Source organism: Condylura cristata, unplaced genomic scaffold, assembly GCF_000260355.1.
Source record: "Condylura cristata isolate star-nosed mole 26May11 unplaced genomic scaffold, ConCri1.0 scaffold00030, whole genome shotgun sequence".
NCBI classification, from domain to species: domain Eukaryota; kingdom Metazoa; phylum Chordata; class Mammalia; order Eulipotyphla; family Talpidae; genus Condylura; species Condylura cristata.
Window position 1 is genome coordinate 20,903,961 of NW_004567131.1, and position 20,407 is coordinate 20,924,367.

The 20,407-nt window shown below is 36.5% G+C and overlaps 1 protein-coding gene across 1 annotated transcript in view; it reads left to right on the forward strand.

Moving 5' to 3' along the window:
• SLC39A12 (solute carrier family 39 (zinc transporter), member 12) overlaps positions 1-20,407 on the forward strand; it is a 70,228-nt gene that overhangs the window by 36,973 nt on the left and 12,848 nt on the right. The window contains 9 exon segments of the mRNA XM_004691110.1: positions 288-460; positions 3,790-3,939; positions 5,654-5,733; positions 5,735-5,762; positions 8,042-8,077; positions 8,080-8,110; positions 11,964-12,098; positions 12,101-12,152; positions 13,960-14,080. Of these exon segments, the coding sequence (XP_004691167.1) occupies positions 288-460; positions 3,790-3,939; positions 5,654-5,733; positions 5,735-5,762; positions 8,042-8,077; positions 8,080-8,110; positions 11,964-12,098; positions 12,101-12,152; positions 13,960-14,080 (806 nt within the window).

The window sequence follows — 20,407 nt, forward strand, 5'->3', positions numbered from 1 at the left end:
ACACTGCTGAGGGGAGCAGCGGGCTGGCCAGGAGAGGTCTGCCACACCATGTGGTCACCTCCGGGGCAGGCGGGAATCGAACTCATACAGAAGTGGCTTTAGCTTCTTAGTGCAGTGCTTTAACTTGCTGCACCACCAGGGAGGGTCAGTCCAGTCTAATACTTTTAAAAGAATTTCATATCTCTATAAGTTGTGTGGTAATATGGATTCTTCTGGCATTTTCATTAGCTGAGGTGTTCACAGAGGGCAATGAGCTCTGACTGGTTTTCTAATCTCCTTTGACTTAGAAGATGGCTACAGCACGGTGGCCGTGGCTCTGCTGACCCTGGGCTCCATGCTCGGGACCACACTGATCCTTTTCCACAGCTGTGAGGAGAACTACAGGCTGATTTTACAGTTCTCTGTGGGCCTGGCTGTTGGGACTCTTTCTGGGGATGCTCTCCTCCACCTTGTTCCTCAGGTAACTCTCTATTTTCTGATTTGTATTTCTGGTACAAATCACTCGAGATGATTATGCAAAAAATTTACAGTGATTTGTACCACTATTACTCTCCAAAGCACTTATAGGAAAAAAGAGAAGACCAATCATTAGTTGGTATTCCTATTTTTGAAATTGGAATAAAAGGTCACCAGATATAGCTTCTTGTTAAGGAAAATACCAGGACACATAATAATCCAGAAATAAGTGTGGACAGGCTGTCTGACATTACCCCAACCCTCATCATATGCATTCTCTGCTCCCTCTTCTGCCCTGAGTACTGTTAGGGTCTCATGTCCCTTGCAGATTGGGTTCAACCAGTGGGAAGGCACAGCAGAAAAGACAGGTGGAAAGGGGAGGGAGGAAGGAGGCTTTCTTCCCAGCTTCCTGCTGCTGAGGCACTGGCTCTAAAGCTGCTGATTCTATGCAGTGCTACAATTTCTACTCCCTTTGAGCTTCAGTAACATTACATCTTTCCTTTGCCCCTTCAGCCTGAAACATGGTCATGGTTTCCTGGGGTTGTTCATTTCAGGATGCCTCATCTTCTCTTGTTTATACCCTTGAGCTTGCTCACACTAGAACTATCATTAACCTCTCTTGATCTGAACCATCAAAATTAAGTTCTCTGCAAGAGTGCACACTTTGGTGGGAATATAAACTAGTGTAGCCATTATGGAATACAATGAAAAGTCAAAATACCACATGGTCAAGCTATCCCATTTCTGGGTGTTTATCTGAAAAATATGAAAACAGTGATCTGAAGCAGATATGCACATCTTCATGTTCATTGCAGACTCACTTGGAATATCCAAGAATTGGAAACAGCTTAAATGTCCATCAACAGATCAGTGCATAAGGGAGCTGTGATGTATTTGCACAATCGGATACTGTGCACCTATCACAAAAGATGAAATGTTACTATTTGCAACAACCTGGAGGAACTTGGGGGTATTATGCTTAGTGAGATGAGTAAGAGAAACACAAACACCTTATGAGACAAACATCAAATGAACTAAATAAAAACAAATGCTAAACTATAAGAGAAAAATATTAGTCACCAGAGGGAGGGGAGGAGGAAGTAGTAAAATGGGTATAAATTGGGTAAAAATGGCCAATTGTGTGATATTGGATAAAAACTAGGCTTCTGGTGGTGAATGTAAGGTAGTTTACACAGATACAGATTTATGATGCTGTAGACCTGAACCTATATAATGTTATAAACCAATATTAACTCAATTTAAAAAAATGATTGCCATAAGACATCTGGATTTCCCTTAAGAAAAATTTCAGCACCAGGAATTTGGTTCTCTGCTGAAATCTTCTGAGCCTTTTTATTTATCAGAAATGAAAAGACCAGTCCCCAGGATGCAAGAATTCAGGCAGCAGGGTCTTTGGATGAAGTTATCTTTTGCCTCTAAAGTCCCTTATGATGGAAACTGATGATGCCCAAATAATCCCTCCTCTTGCAAAGCCTGAGATGGTAAAATTTTCCACAGGCCTCTGGCAATTTCCTACTGGTTCACCCTTGTTGCTTAGAGGCTCAATAATTATTAGATGTTCTGAAAATCACAAACTGAGCATTGGAGAAATGAAACAAACCATTATTAGTTTTAATTTCCCTTGTAATCTAATTTTCTGGAAATATTTCAAGGCTTATTGGCTTGAGACAGTGGCCAAGGCCTTTTTCTAGGTCACTGCAGTGGTTTCAGGGTTGTTCACTGCCCAGGATCCTGGGAAGCAGCAAAGAATCTTAAAGGTCCCTAAGTCTAACCCCCATTGGGGCAGCAGAGGTGAACTTGAGTGGGGGTTGGGGCGCAACTGTCAGCTGACTCTGTAGAGACATGACACACAGGGGAACTTAGAGAGTAGCTGGATTTCAGAAGGTGATTTTAGGTTGCTTTTGTGCTCTTTTACTTGATAAAAGAGAACAAAAGTTATTGGGAAGAAGAAGCATGTGGCATAAGTGTGGTGGAACATAGGAAAACCCATGGTCCCAGAAATGTGATCTGGGCAAGTGTTTCAGAATTCTGCTCTGAAAGTAAGAAAAGTCACCACCATGATTTTCTTTTTTAACTGGCTACATTTTTCTCAAAGATTTTCCTTTTATTCTAAGATTGTGTGGTTTCTTCTGTTTTGTTTTCTGATATTATGGTGTTCTCTATTTTGTGAAATAATGGTAATTACAAACATTTGGTGGGTGTCCTTTAATACCTTTACCAAAAGCTATTACTGACATATGTTAAAGTGTAGTTTTGTCTATAAATTCAAGGTACACATGTGTATATGTAAACACACAGACTCACATATGCACACATTTGTATATACTTAAATATTTGCATACATGTGAATAAACACATGTACATATAAGATATGCATGCATAGTTTATTTCTCTCTTTTGTAAGTTTAGTGGTCATATCCTAAATGTGGAAGCCACTGAACTAGCCCCAAACTGCCTTTTTTGGGGGAGGAAACATGATATGGAATGATTTATAAGATCACAAGAAATCACAAGGTCAACCAATGGGATGAGTTAACTAGAGGAAAATAGCTAATATTATCCTTTTGTATCCCAGAGAACTGACAACATTGCTGGTCACACAAACATCCACAGTGGAAAATCTTCTGGTAGACTTCTTATTTTTCTGAACATTTATCAAGGTTTTTTAAAATTGTAGTCAGCTATGGGGAGAATAAGCCCAGATGAATTATATCTATTTTTTTTTTGCTCTTTATTTAAAATACATAATTTTTATTAAGCTTTGTTGTGCAAACCAATTTCAGTTAACACCTGGAAATAAATTCAGCTAAAAGATTGAGAGGAGTATATATGACAATTGAATTATTAGTAGAAGCATTCATATGTCTACAAGAAGACTGGTTTTTGAATGACTTCAGGAGTTGTCACAGGGTTACCCAGAGTGAAAGTTGAATATATTTAATATTGGACCTACTAAAAAGTATTTAAATGTCATTAGAAGTTATTTCCTTATGTTGCTCTCCCTTTTTCTCTCTCTCTTTTTTTTTAAGGGATATCGTACTTTTTTTTTTTTAAAGATTTATTTATTTATTCATACAGAACTGGGTACAGGCCAGAGGTGCAGGGGCGGTGAGAAGATTCACTAGAGACAGAGTGGGGAGCAGAACAGGCAGATCAACGAAGTACACTGCTGAGGGGAGCAGCCAGCGGGTCAGGAGAGGTCTGTCATGCCACGTGGCGGGAATAGAACTCATGGAGAAGTGGCTTTAGCTTCTCAGTGCAGTGCTTTAACCCGCTGTGCCACCAGGGAGGGCCCCTTTTTCATACTTGTAGGGTCTTGGTTTACATAAGCATCAGTCCTTGGATTTTCACTTTCATGAAAGCAAGGATCATATTTGGAAACGTTTGGGATTAACTGGAGGCATCCATGAATTTTCCTTGATAGAAAAATGCTTTATTCTTCTTGTATTTCCAAATACCAAGGTATATTTTACATTTCATCTTTTCTTTGACTTCAGCGTATTCACATTAGTTCAATAGTATTTGTGTGAAGCAATTGGCATCTGCATGAAGTTGTCTGTATAAAGGTTGGGGCTCTAATTTCTGGAATACACAGATCATTCTAACTGCTGCTTTATAAGTATGGTTATGAATTTTTAAAATACCTCTTTCTGGCATAGCAATGTATTTGTTGCAATATGTTATTGGACCTTCATGGTTAGTTTACAAACACACAATTTCAAATCTGGCTTTTTTAACCCAAACCAAATAAACCAAAAACTGAAAATTCACAAAATTATCCATCATTTTCTGTGTTAAGGGCATTTAACATTATAAAAACAAGCAAATTCGTAATAGAATTTGTGATACAACATTTTTTCCCCAGCTTGAATAATTTCCTCAGCTTCATTGTGCCTGTATTCGATAAATTTCTATTTATACAATAAAACATGAAACAGTGATTTATCATTTATGGATTTTTTTTCTTGTTACTCTTACAGATTATCCTGTAAGACTAGATTAGCTGTTTGATGTGGTGATTAAAAAGATTAATGCTTATGAAAGACCCCAGAAGATTAAAATAAAGCAAATTTTTCCTTTCAAAATCGAGGGGTTCTGTAGTTCTCTATGGCTTTCTTTATATTCCCTGGCTTTTTGCCTCTTCACATAATATGTTAAGAGCACACTTGAGTCTTTTAAAATATCAGTGCTTGTTGTTTGTTTTAACTTCTAAATTTATTCAAAATTTTATTTTATGCAGTAGAAAGAGATGATAAAAGGGTAGATATGAAATAAAATAGTTACAGTAAAATGTCGATTGTAGAATGTAGGAAGTAGGTACCTGAGAATTCACATTACAATTCTGTCATCTTTAGCTTTGAGTTTTTTTATTAGTAGGTTTTAAACAAAATTCTGTACAAAGAAAAAATTCTGTTTTGATCAAATATGGCTGCTCTGTGCTATGGATCTTACAGTAATTTAGAAGTTAAGAAAGCCACCTGAAATCTCAATACTTACTCTAAAAATTTGGGGATTTAGACTTCACAAATGAGCTTCTAACCTCAGTAAATACAAAAGCAGTAGTAGAAGCCATAGGCTAGTATCTCTGGATTGGAGTAATCAAATTACAAAGTTAACATCTCAATTTATAAGTAATAATTAGAAATTGTAATCAGGTAGAATTAAATGAAATAAATTCTCAGTATCTAAAATGTTACATTAATTCAGGTTGCCCTTGGATTTGTCAGGCAACTTAAAATGGGTTCACTATCATAATTTCAAGATTTATGATGTTACATTACAAAATGAATGTGAATGTTTTAGAAGCTACAAGTGCTTTCATTTAGTTGTAATAGGGCATAATGTACTTTAAATTATCTTTTAGGTATCTCTATCAGAAAGAATTCAACATTTAGTTTTATAGTAAATACAATTTTTCAGTAATACAATTGACAGTGTAAAAGCTATTAAAACCTTTGATAATAATAATTAAAATTTTGAAATTGTATTCTTCCAGCACTACAAATATGTTTGATGCTTTAGACTTATTAGCAAATATTTATCACAGTGAGATTCCTCTGGTACTTTTTAACTACCTTAGCCAATTACCAAAATGTTAAAAAGAAGCATGAAACTGACAAAGCCTGCCTTTGTGTTTTTCTGGTTTCCACACTAATTTTAAACCATCCTTCTCCAGCAGGCCATATCATTGGTGGTAGGTCACATGGGACATTCCCAACATCTTGTTCTCAACTCAGAGGTAAGTGACAAATCAGATAGGTAAATCTGCTTCATCTGTCCAACTGGTATATTGGTTATTGATTCTACTAATGTCATTACCTTCTTTTATTCCTTGCCGAACAGATGACAATCAGTAGAATAGGTAAGTATTGTAGAATCCACTCTTGATTTGTCTTTACTTAGCTATTATAAATACTGTTTGGAAAACTGTGCCTAGCATTTGATGCCTGATTTAAAGAGTTAAGAACATTTCCAAATGCACCACTTTAAAAACATGTATGGATCAGTCTGGCATAATATACATCTCTTTACTCGTTTTATTTACAGGATTTCATAAGCCAGTTGACCTTTAAATTTTTCCATTCTGAGTAATCCTTAGTCATGACTAGGTGGGTGCAAATAAGTGTTGAGCAAGGAATTAGTATGTCTAAGAGTGGGGTTTTCATTTCACAATGCAGAAGGGAACTGATTCTGCCTAGTGAGATGTCTCATAGAAATTGCCTTCTGTCACACTGATTTTCCGTGATAATCTTCCATGTGATTCTCCAAACATACGTTCCAATCAGGTTTACGCTATAGTTATTAAAGTCCCAAGTTAAGGGTCAGGGAACTATGAAGGTAATATGTGGTAGTTAGAAAAGTTCTTCCTCTAAACATGAACTTGGTGGGTGAGTTCAAAGACAGATTCTGAACTAAGTAGAGATAAGTGAGTTATTCCTGAGATATTAGCACAACAAAATAGAAGTCTGGCAGTAGACTGCAAAGCTGGAGCTAACTCAGTGATATGAACAAAAATGTTCTTTTTAAAATGATTTTAAAAGCTTCCTTGTGTTTATTGCTTAGATATTTCACATGTGGTTTGAAAGAAAATAACTTGAGGCTGAGATTAGTTCTAAAAATCACTTTAATGTTAAATTTATTCCTTCTGTTTGATTGAAGGGTCCGGAACTCTAAGATCCATGTAAACAATTCTGTGATGCTAACTGAATGAGTTTTGAACTACTTGAATATGCTAATTCATTAATAATATGTTCACCATTCCTTTTATTATTTAAGCTATGAATCAACATAAAACAGAAAAGAAATAATATAAACTTTCAATATTATTTATTGGGTTTATTGGGTTAAATTTCCTTTTTTTTTTTTTTTTTTGAGGAAGGAGAAGAACTTACAATTCTTTCCAATCAGCAAGGCATCTTGGATGTTGGCTGCTAAATTCCTTCACATAATGTTATAATATTTAGTTCTTTGGAAGAAAGATCTTGGAATAAGTATTGGAACTCTTACCTTTTAATAGACCTATAGACCATTGTGGTTATAATCATATTTTTGATGTAGTGGAAAAAAATCACATTTTCATTTTTCAGTCTACCATTTTAAGAAGGGCTGCCTTCTACTAACCCTGTATGCTCTAGGCCTATAGGCCTGCCTTACTTCTTAGACATGCTTCAAAAAAAAGGTTATCATTACATCTTTCAAATAGCTGCTGTTTATTCTAACAGGTGAACTTACTTTCTCTGATTTACATTTTAAAAAAGATTCTATCTCTCTCAAAGTTTCTACAATTTTGGATGACAGAATTATATGAATGTTTTTAAAAGGACATGTTCAATAGCCAGGTCAAAAACAAACAAAATACCCCAATAATCTTTTCAGGGAATATAACACGAATCAGAAACAGGCAGAAGTGACTTTCCTGAAATTAAGCCATGAGTCAATTGTAAAATACAATCATATAATCTAGCTCACACAATTCAATTTCAAAATTTTACTTCTCTATCATATGAAAGAACAAAAAAGTTTTAAGTTATTATGTTTAGCTTTTTATGTCTGTTGATTTACTTTCTTAATCAGCAGAACTCTTTTACTAACTGGCAATACAACAAAAACAGAACATTACATTACAAAGAATGAAATGACTTGTTAGGTTTGCATAGTTTTCTTCTCCATTACTGATCTGCTTTAAAGTCAGAAATCAAATCCTTGATCCACAATCCACCATAAGGGAGAAGTGCCAAATTGTTTTTATCTACAGCTTTGAGTTTCATAAAGGCTTGTGTAATTTAAGGATCTGAATTTACAGACTGTCTCTGTAGCCTCTAGCTCTCATGGAAGACTCTGTCTGTAAAAGAATGCTATTTTCATCTAACTGTAGATAGTGCAGACAGTATGTTTATAGACCTTCAACTCTGCCTTTTATGTTTGTCTATGAAATTCTGAATTCTAATATACACTAGAGTATTAAAATGTCTTTAAAAATATCAACATAACTCTTTAGATGTTTCATTTTCAACAAAATGATGACTATTGCTTACCTTTCATCAGTTATTTTTTATTTAAATAGAAAGACCCAGAAGATTCACAGGCAGCTGAGATTCCTATATAGGCAGTATGACGGCTCCTTATAGAAAAAGTGAGTACCTATTAAAAAAGGTAAAATTTCAATATAGAAAGTACCACTGTAAAAGATTTTGTATACTGTAAAATAAATATTTTCATGCCATATAGATTAATTTGGGGTAATCCATTCATTATGAAATCCTTTGTAAAAAAATGTTTGGTAAAGAATTATTCCTATCAATCTTTCAAACATACTATATGTTGATATCATCTTGACACCATTCTTTAACAATATTTCCCTCAACTGTTTAAAGCCTGGCCCTCCCTGGTGGTGTAGCGGGTTAAAGCACAGCACTGAGAATCTAAAGCCACTTCCGCATGAGTTCGATTCCCATGAGTTCGATTCTCACCTGCCCCCGGAGATGACCACATGGCGTGGCAGACCTCTCCTGACCCACCCGCTGCTCCCCTCAGCAGTGTACTTCGTTGATCTGCCTGTTCTGTTCCCCACTGTCTCTGGTGGAGCCTCTCACCGCCCCTGAGCCTCTGGCCTGTACCCCAGCTCTGCATGCATAAATAAATAAATCTTTAAAAAAAATGTTTAAAGCCTATCCTCTGAAAATTTCCATTATAAAGAAATACATGTGTGACTATCGAGACTCCTTTAAAGTCCTCCTTATATGATGAGTGAAATTTGCATTTCTCTATGAAGTCTAGACACTTCCTTGGTTGTTTTCTTTACCATCACAGTCTACTAAATTGTATCATTTATGACATCTTTGAGACAGTGATACTTCCTGACTCATACATTATTCTATAACTCTTTTGTTTATGAATTTTCATCCAACCTTTTATTTTCTATGATTTTGCCTAATCCTGAATTTAAGTTACCACTTTTGGATAGCATTTTATTTCCTTTTGGTTAATATTTTTTAAATAACCCCCTGAAATTTTTAAAATCTATTTTTATAGCTTTGTCCCAGAATCTTTGCCCCATTTCTCCCTCTCTTCGACTTACCATATTGTGACAAAATTTCTTATTATTTTAAATGTTACAGTGTCATGATTAGTTAGTCACATTCTACCACAATAAGGGAGTTACCCAATAGTGAGAATAGCTACCATTTATTGGGCACTTATTATTATATGCCAGGCATAGTGCTAAACACTTGACATGGATTATCACATTTAAAACTCTTTCAATTTGATAAGGAATTATACAAAGGAAAAAAAAAAAAACTAGCTGTTAAAGAGGTTAAGTCACTTGCCAGGATTACATAGCTAGTGAGCTCCAGCATAGAGGAACTAAAGAAATGCTAATATACCACCAAATTCTTTGTGATCACTCATTCATGTGTGCATTTATGTTTTCTTACATTCCATGTTTGCATCAAGTCACGATTCAGACATTGTGCATGCATTTATCTATAGTTCATAATGAGTTTGGGGCTATAAATAATAATAAAATCAAATATGATTTTAAAAATCACTATTCTAACTGTATTAGCTGTATTAAGTTCCATAATTTATTTGATTCAAAATACAGTGTTTCTGATTCAGCTTTAAGGATATTGTGAGTAGTATTTAGTTTTAGAAGTGGTTGGGATGCCTGACACTAGTCAGCCTACACCAGACATTTTATGTGTTCTTGATAAAAAAAAAGAAAGGAAACAACGCATCGAACAGAAGCTAGATCAGGGAGTAACAACAGCCTTGTTAAAGTACTTTGTAGGCTTCGTATATTTCCACTTCAGATATCAGAGTTGGCGTACAGAATGAATAGTGAACAAATCCAAATTCGATTATTCAGCTGCCCTTTTGCCAGGGACATATTGAATTAGCTTCAAATATTTGATTACTTGTTTCATATTGTCTCATTGGTAGAACTTAGCTTGTGTTTCAAAGACAGGATGTGAAAATGCTATCCACATTCTGATTTAAATAAACAAAAAGCAAAATGATACAAGGTGTAGCCGATGTTTCATCTCAGAAAATCTCTGATAAGTCTGAAATGTGGAACTCAATATGGCTTCTAGGTACATAAGGAAAGATAAAATGTTATGGATAATTCTATAATAAGTACATTAAGTTAACAGTGTATACTTGTCTTATCTTTCACCAAATATTGTTTAAATTATTTTAAACAACATGTATAATATGTTCCTTGTGGCTCACATGCAAATATATGTATTTGCCTTGTGGTTTGTTACATGTTCATGATATGACCTCTAGTAACCTACAATCAGAGAGAATAAAATAATAGACAACAAAACTAGGTAAAAACAAATCCAATTGAATGTATTCTATCAATATAAAAACTACATATAAGCTTATGGGAATCACAATTTATTTTCATACTATAATGTTGTCTAATGTATTACTTTAAATTATTTTATTTTAGTTTCACAAAAGAACTTTATTCCTGAAAATTGGCAGGAATAGCTAAGAGACCTGGTAGCATTATTAGATTCTGAGTTTCCAGGCAATGCCAATAGGAATTCCCTGAATTCATTAATTCAATATTTATTCTGTGTTCATCTGACTGCTGCCTGAATATGCTTTTCTTTTAAACTAAGGAATAAAATGAAGTAGTGAACCACGAAGAGGATATGTCAGTTGCACAGTGATAGTTCTAAATATAGCCTGACTTGTAGAAGGCTGGGGCATCTTTGTGATGCAGTCAACACACGGTTTCCTGGTGACAGGCAAACTGTTTCAGCATTCACTGAACTTACTTATTTTATGGTGTAGGATATGGAACGAGTCAAACCACGGTGGTCTCTTTGTAGTCTTAGATTACATAACAGAAACCCCGAGGTAACCTCTCTCTGGTTAGTTATTGTGCAGTTTTTAAAACACGGTGTTCAGTTCTAACAGTAGCAGCTACTACATATGCCTGACACTCAACAGATATCAACTAAGTCATGAATGAAGTTTCAGAGACTGCCTGTTGATTTCAATGGTTGTTCTTAGCAAATGGTGTAGTTAAGTAGTTTACCGTCAGAGTAGTGTTATCGCTGAAATATCTTTTATATTCATTAATTATTAGTCCTTCAGTGCAATAATTGGATTATACTATTTTAGGTTTTTGAAAACAGAAATTCTGTTCATTGAAAAATTCGACCCCATTGTGCTATAAATTATTTCATTAATTAAACCCATTATGATCTGAATTCTTTCATTGATTCTCACTAATCAGAGAATATATTTTATGTATTAGAATCCCACAGAACAACTTTCTCTTTTTATTTTGTTTACTCTCTAGTTGGTCTAGGACAGGAAGTTATTTTCAGAAAGATAAGACATTAAGTTGTTGTTTCAAAGCTAACTTTGGGGCAAGCAGAATTGGTAGGAATTCTGTCATGTCACACGAGAGAGTCATTGAGGCACTTTGGTGGGGGTGAGGAGTCATTAGCATCAACCAGAAAGGAAACTCATTGGTCACGAAATAGCAGAAAGCACTCTTCCTCAGAATGACACTGGGGCCAGTCTGACTCAGAGGGGAGAGTTTGGAAAATAGGCTCCATTTTATTTTATGTGGAGTCATTTTAACTCCACAGGGATGTACTTAAAGTATTTTTAAATGCCTCACAAAAGATACACATGGAAAGGTCATCAGTGGTATTTGGGAGGTTATAACAATATTATTTTTATTTTCTTTTTTGGCCTACTGATACAAGGTGATAGACTAGTGGGTGCCAGTGTATAATTTGATCTCATATTAGTTAGATCCACTAGAAAACAGCACCATATGTCGGTTCCCTGCTTTGATCTCTGTTCCTGACTTATTTTGAAGGCTAAAACAAAGTTGGGTTATAAATTTGAAGAAATTTAAGAATGTCATGGGTGAATAGGAAAGTTGGTAATATTTGAGGGATTTCATGAGCTGTGATCTGTTAATGCTTTACACATCTCTGGTTCTTTAGACAAAACCATTAGCTTATTAGCAATAATGGTACTGGTCGGAGACAGTCTGCATAATTTCACAGATGGTCTAGTGATAGGCACAGCTTTCTCGTCTTCATCTGAGTTGGGTGTGACCACAACACTTGCTATCTTGTGTCTGAAATCCCACATGAAATGGCTAAGTGTGACTGTAGAATCACTGTCATTTGGCAAAGTCTTATCTCTAGATGTGGCTGACTAGGTTCCTTTTTCTAGCATATGGCTGAAACAGGAATAATCTCTATCCACAATTTACTTTCACCATAAGAAGAAAACTAGGGCGGGGGGGAAGACTCTACCTCAGGGTACACTTCAATTTAACTCATTTCTTAAGGTCAGAAGAGACTCTGACTTCTGGAGAGTTCTGTGTGGGGGAAAAAAAGTCATTCATAGAAACTTCTTTTTAAAGATCTTTAAAAAGGCTTTAAAATCTGCATATTAAATATGGGAAAACATTAAGAGGGGAACTTTGCCCATTATGTCAGCACACAAGCCAATGAGATATAATAACATTTAAATTAAAACCAAACCATGGTTTCATCAACCTGATTTATATACAAAATGTTTAAAGTCAGGCATAAAATTGAAATGACAGCCGTATTTTAGCAGATGCACATAAGACTCCTTTTCTTGATAATCTTAATAGCCCTGTAATTCAAATCCTGCCTCCCAGGAACCAGGAAGAGCTTGAATAGGCCTTTCTGAAGCCGCCTCAAAAAAGAGTAGAGGTTGGCCCCCGGCACACACGTGCCCTGGTAAGAGGCCATTTTGCTTTCTCACTCATTCTGCTCCTACTTTCAGGCTCCTATTGCCCCCTGGCCACTCCTGGTCCTCCATTATTCATTGCCTATTATTCAAAATCTGTCACTGACTTATTATTGACCCATCCCTCTCAGGCTGGTGTAACCAAAGTCCTACCTAAAGCCATTAAAATGTACCTGGTCTGGCCCTCCCTGGTGGCGCAGCGGGTTAAAGCACAGCACTGAGAATCTGAAGCCACTTCCGCATGAGTTCGATTCCCGCCTGCCCTGGAGGTGACCACATGGCGTGGCAGACCTCTCCTGACCCGCCCACTGCTCCCTTCAGCAGTGTACTTCGTAGATCTGCCTGTTCTGCTCCCCACTCTGTCTCTGGTGAAGCCTCTCATCACCCCTGAGCCTCTGGCCTGTACCCCAGTTCTGTATGCACAAATAAATAAATAAATTAAAAAAAAAATGTACCTGGTCTGAGTGTGTCCCCCTGTGGTTCTGCTTGTAGCTACTATAATTATACTGCACGGAATGTGACAGTCTGTGGCAAATCAGCAAAGAGATTTGAAGACATGTTCCTCATCCAGTAGAACTGGGAAATGGGTTCATGTTTTTAATTTCAGCCTCTTCTAGATTCCCAAAACTAGAAATAGTGGTTCTTGGATAATGGGCCATTCTTTTGGAGGAGAGATATAGAGAAAAATAAGTCATTTTTCTAAACTCATTAAGACAATATGACATTCCAAAGGGAACTTTAATTTTCTAATCAGCCAGTATAATAATTCTTCTATCTTAAGTTGTTTCGCTTTCCACACAATGCTTCTTGCAAATTAAGTAATGTCCTTATGTCATGTTTATTTTGCATTTATCTAAATTGAAAGTATTGTAAGGCACCAGGAACTAAAGAGTAGTAAAGCAATAGAACTCTTGAGATGTAACTACTGATAAGAATATAATAAATTGCCTATGATTCCTCGAGAAATATAGGGAAGTGTTTTACTAACTAATCATTCAACTTATTTATGAAATTTGTGTCAGTTGTTAAAATTTGAAAAAACCAAAAAAAAAAAATTTGAAAAAACCTAATTGCACATTACTCTACCAAAGGCGCCACCAGTTAAGTAATTATAATTTCTTTTTCCCTTAAATATCAAGAGATTTTGCTGTGTTCTTGAGTTTGGACTTCTATTAAGACTGCCATTTCTCAGGAATTGCCATTCTGATAAAGTGCTCTAGCTGCCTTCATTGGCCTGTATATTCACCTCTCAGTATCAACTGATCCATGTGTTCAAAACTGGATATTAGCAGTGACTGCTGGAATGTTCTTATATTTATCCTTGGTGGAAATGGTAAGTTTGTGGCTTTTCTATTTTATTTTTTCAAATGCTGAAAATGTGAAACAGTAAAATAGAAGGGTAAGTGGGAAAAGAATAAACTTAACAATATAAAAGACTAAGGGAATATTCTGTATAATCCCAAAAAGTAAATTGAAAGCAGAAGAGATGTGTTTTGTTATACACAAAATATTAACATTCATTTAGTGCTTAAAAAAAAGAATGAAACTCACAATTTTTACAGTTGTCAAAGAGCGATACGAAATTTGTCCTGTTCTGGTTTTGCATCTATATGTAATGTCAATATGTCCAATTTAAAAACTGAAACATTCTGGGCTCTCCCTGGTAGTGCAACAGGTTAAAATGCAGCACAGCTCGCCACAGGTGCTTCAACATGAGTTCTACCACCCACAAGGGAGCTGACTAACATGGTGTGGCAGACCTCTCCTGACTTGCTGACTGCTCCCCTTAGCAGTGTACTTCCTCAATCTGCCTGTTCTGTTTCCCACTCTCATCTGTAGAATCCTCTCACCACCCCTACACCTTTGACCTGTACCCCAGTTCTGTATACATAAATAAAATAAATATTAAAAAAAACTGAAAAGTTCTATTAAACAGTCAACTACTTTGCTCATACATTAAAAAATAGTTTAGCTGAATTTGGTATTAAATAGCTATTTGACTTAACAGTATTTTTTTTAAAGATTTATTTATTTATTCGTACAGAATTGGGGTACAGGCCAGAGATACGGAGGGTGAGAGGATTCACCAGAGACAGAGCGGGAAGCAGAACAGGCAGATCGACGAAGTACACTGCTGAGGGGAGCAGCGGGCGGGTCAGGAGAGGTCTGCCGCGCCATTTGGTCACCTCCAGGGCAGGCGGGGATCGAACTCATGCAGAAGTGGCTTTATTTTCTCAGTGCAGTGCTTTAACCCACTGCGCCACCAGGGAGGGCCCAATCAACAATATTTTTAAAAATAATAATTTCAGCTTTAGTTAAGTTTTAATTACCAAAGTACGATCATGTCAGTGAAATGAGAAAAAAAAATATTATTGTAGTCAGTCTCTAAAAATGACTATATGATATGTATACACTGGAGTAGCAGAATATAATAAGCAATCTTGCAGGTGATTTGAGGAACGGGACCCTTGGGACTGACATGGCAGGATCTAGCTATTGCTCTAGAAGTAAATAAAGAAATGGTTTTTAATAGAAGAGTCTGGAAGGCAGGAACTTGTTCTGATACAATAGAATGCTGGTGCATTTGGTAAGTAGGTTTCAATAAGAGAATTCTCCAAGTAAACAACAGTTTTAAAGTCCAGTGTAAATGTTTCCAACTTTCTGGATGTTTTCCTAATTATCATGCATGAGGTTCATAAAGATGAGGTAAATATCAGGATGTGCTTCCTTTTGAGTGTTGGTTGTTACATATTATTTATGATACTTAGGTAACTTCTTAATCTTGATAACACAGATAAGTAAAATTAAAGCAGATTCAACTTGCTGTTTTCTAAACCCCATTCCCCACCTAACCAAGGGTTATTATTACAGAATCCTGCAAACATTCCAGTTTGAGAATCTGGATTTCTAACCTTTTGTGGCTTTGAAAGCACAGCATCGTTGAATGTTGGGAGTTACCTTTTTTTTTTTTTTTTTTTTAAAAAAAAGGCCTAGATATCAACCTACAAATTCCTGTTTGAGTATCCTTATTTTCAAATAAGGATATCTTGAAGTTCTGTTTTTAACATATGCTGGGTCTCCATGTATGAAGGCTATACCTGTACATAATCTATCCTTTAATTCTGTTAGGGAATCCACTCTCCCAAAAGTGAACTGGGAATATTACCAAGACCAACTTATCATGGAGAAACTTTAGTTGAATGTTTCATTTCCCTCTCAATGCTTCTCTCTTCGGGCCTCATAGGGAAAGGAGTTGCTTATTTAAAAAAAAAAAAAAAAAAGCAATGAGGGTGATAGCCTATGAAATTCCAACTAGGATAAATCTTGACCTTATTAGAAATTACTATTGGCCAGGGAAAAATCAGCATCCTGGCAAAAATACAAGAAAGAAAATAGTCTGAGTTTCCTGAGGCTACTTCCTATAATCCAGGTCGCCTGCTCTCACGGCCTTTTGAGTAACTTCTAAACAAATAAGACTCTTTCACATAGCAGAAAGTTTAACTGTTGCTGTACACTGGGACTGTGCCAAAGAAAATAGTTTTTTTTTTTGTCATTTAAAGGGATGAAAACAAGATTTCATGGCTGTAAAATAGCAAAGAAAATAAATGTCACTAGCTGAAAAGGAAGGAGGAATACTTTTCCTCTTCTGGTTATTTACCAAGCCCTGGAAATTCACCAAACACTTTCTAAGAAGGGTTAATGTGAAAGATTAGCTTTATTTTTGCTTTGCTTGTTTGCTTCAAAGGCAGTGGGTGTGCTGTTTCAAACTTCTGAAAAACCTAGGGGCAAAAATGGGCCATTAACAGTGAACTCAACAAGGAAGTCATTTCTAGGGAAATCTGCCAGTTTAAATTCTCCAAAGTGGGATTGCCTTATCCAAGCACACTAACTTCCAGTTCCATTGAATGGTTTCTAAAGAAAGTTAAGAATGAATGTCACTCTGGGTGGCCAGAGGAAATTAATTAATAGTTAAAAAGGTCAGTTCCCTACTCCAGGTCTTCCAAGCAGAGACTAAGACAAAGGCCGGTTTGAGGTCATTCATTTGGGATTTGATCTCTCGGGGCATGAATGACAGGTGGAGTAAAACAGAGAAACATAAGAAGTTAATTTAAAAAATGTGATTTTTAGTAAGTGGACCATCTTAATGAAGGATCTATCACATAGGATTGCTCAAGGAGTTTTAAGAAATGTGCCTCCGAATCGTTCATCAGGGGAATGAAAGTGACCTTGTCCATGGGTTCCTGATCCCATTGTTCACAGCTGGCCCTCAAGCATCAGGATCCCCCTTACTTCCAAATCACACCTGCCTGGAGTGCCAGTGGGTCCCATGCTGGTCGGATGCAACCACATCAGAGAAGAACAGGACAAGAGAAAGAGGTGTGCAAGAGAAACAGGGTTTATGCAAAACGGACCAGTGCCCTCTGGCTCTGAGCCAGAGGGAGAGACAGTGGCTGGGCTCTGAGGCACTGGGGAGAGACAGTGAAATAGCCCACAGCGGGTTTTAGCTGTCCCATCCCCCCACCACTTCAACATGCTCTCCTCTACTTTTTAAAATTATATATATATTATGTAACATATTATATGTAATATATTATATATGTAACATATTATATATATAATGTAACATATAACATATATATATGTTATATGTTACATTATTCATTTTGTACATTTTTTCATCTCAGTTGTAATCTCCTTGAATCCCCCTGGACTTCCCACCACCACTTCACCAGTGTGCCATCACCAGTCCCGTGTGCTCTTCCCATCCCAGTTTTGATCCTGTTCCCCTCTCTTCCCCCGTTTACTGTCTCTGGTTTATAGTTGTTAGTTGATGTTTTTTTGTTTTTGTTTTTTTTAACTTCATTACAATTACTACATACAATTACCATATATATGTATATTTTCCCCCGATCCCTTTACTTTTAGGTCTCATCTATCCTCAAGTTGTTTCATGGTGGTCACTAGCCAAAAACTCCATAAATAATTATAAAAATATAGTAGAACAAGCTTTAAACTCTGGTCTTGAGGCCATATTGTCATTCATCATCTCTCTCTCCTCTGACAACCAATCTGAATTGCCCTCTCCTCAGGCAGCTCTTTGATGGACCTACATTTCTTTCCTGGCAGGGCAACCCAGGTCTTCACAGAGGGGTCCACTTTGTCCTTGTCAAGGCTGTGTCTCTGGGACTTCTGTTTACCTTTGTCACTAGGCTCAGAAGAAACCAAAAGATGCTCCAAGGAACTGCTGGGGTTCAGGCTAGATCCCTTACTTACTCCATTGTGAAGCAATATTGTACCCCTCATGGCAATCAGTGACAGCTTCTCCCTCTAGCTTTGTAACTTTTATCTCGTGACTAATTCATTGATTTGAGGAGCTCAAATGATCAGGTGGTAGTCATAGTTTCAGGTTCAGTAGAAATAGTCCCTGATACATTTTCCTTAAGCACAGGAACTGTAGTCTGACATGGCCAAACTTCATAGGAACCAGGAAGCACAAATTCTACAACAGGAAAAAGCTTGCAATGCTTTTTAATACCCATGCTTCATGTTTTGCCTATGCTTCTACTCTGGTCTCCTTTATTTCCTGTCTTCTACTCAAGGTGCATGGAACTTCTGTTTATTATCTTGTATTATGAGGTGAGATGACATATCATTGCTGTTACATTTTTCTTCTTTTCTGATATAATTATCTAAAACTATCTACTTCCCTAGGACTGCTTTTCTGAATCCCAGGTACTCCTCTCTCTCGTGTTTTCAAAACTCACCATTTGGGAATGTGTTTTTTATTTCTCATGTAATTTTTTTCTTTTTTGATCCACACATAATAGAGAAGTATGTTGCCTAATTTCTCAGTTTTCTAAATATCTTTTGCTTACTGATTTTAAATTAAATGCCTTGATCTTCAGAATATATACTCTGTATTCCTTTAGTTCTTTGAAATATTTTGAGATGTGTTTTATGAGCCTGCATATCCTCTGTTTTAATGATTGTCCTCATGTGGTCTTGAAAAGGAGGTAACTGAGGCAGATTGTTAGGGACTGAGTTCCTTGACTGTCAGACTGGTGGATGCTGTTACTTATTTTCAAATGCTGTACCAGTGGGTATGCCACTTATTCTGTTGATTATTGAGGAACTACTGTTAAAATATAGGCCTACATTTCTGGATTTGCCTATTTCTTTCTTCAATCAATTTTTCTGGTGTTTGAAGCTCTGTTATTAGATGCATGCAGTGTAGTACTGTTTTGCCTTCTTGAGGATAATACTTTCATCATGCCAAAAGGTGCCTCTTTATTTCTGGCAAAACTCCTTGTCTTTACGTCTCTTTGGCCTGATGTTAACATAGCTTCCACATGCTCTCCTGCTTGTTGTTTGCCCAGAATATCTTTTCCATCTTTTATCTTCTTCCAGTCTATGGAAAATAGCAAGTGGTAGGGCCTTGACAGAGTTTGTGAAATATGTAATACAAGGGCCTGATAGAGCCATCAATCCTGTGATTTAATCCTGTGATTGATCCATTCATCTTATCTACTGTGTCTTTATCTTATTTATAACCACATCTATGGGTTTGTCATCTTTTTCATAGCCCCATGTTTGCCACAAAAATTTCACAGGACTTGATTTTTTAGATATTATGTCTCCCCCACTACTGATAAACAGATAAACATATCCTAATCTTGGGAAACTGTAAATATATTATTTCTGTATCAAAATGGACATCAGAGATGTGACTAAAGTTTAGAACCTTAAGGTAGGGAGATTATCCTGAATTATCTGGGTGGTTTCAATCTAATCAGATAAATTCTTAAAAGTGGAAAACATTTGGGCCTTCCATGGTGGCACAATGAATTAAAGATCAGCTTTAATCTGATCCCTGGCCAGGGAGGTGACCCACAAGGTGCAGCAGACCACTCCTGACCACTCCCCACTGCACCCCTCAGCAGTGTACTTTTGTCAATCTGCCTGCTCTGCTCCCTGTTTGGTCTCTGGTGAATCCTCTCACCCCCCGCACCTCTGGCCTGTACCCCAGTTTTGTATGCATAGATAAATAAATCTTTAAAAAAAGTGGAAAACATTTACCAGATGGTCGTAGAAAGGGAGGTAATAAATAGAAAGAAGGTAAGTGCAATTGGCTGTTGCTGACTTGAAGTTGGAGGTAGGGGTCCAGAACCCAGCAAAGTAGGAAGTCTCCAGAAGCTGGAAAGAACAAAGAAACAGGTTCAACATTAAAGCATCTAGAATGCAGGGCAACCACACCAACATATCAGTTTGGCCAGTAAGTCTTGTGTCAGACTTCATATCTACGAACTATGAGGTAATGTTTTGTTTTAAGTCATCAAGTTTAATCCTTCTACCACTAGCCTGCTTTTAATATGCTTAGTAACAGAGGCAGCTTCATGAGAGAGTTTCATCCTTCAAATAAGAAAATTTTCAGAAATGAAAGTGTAGCATTCTCATTTCTACCTTCTTTAAAATTTATAGCATACCTAAAATAGAAGCAAAAGACAAGCTCTGGAAGTATTATTTTTCAGCTGTTTATATGTTAGAGAAACTATTTCTAATGAGTATAGTTTATAATTTAAAGAATAAATTCTTTTTAAAAAGACATTACAGGCTATGCTAAGGAAGGGTTTATTTTGGAACTATACCAAATTTCAAATCT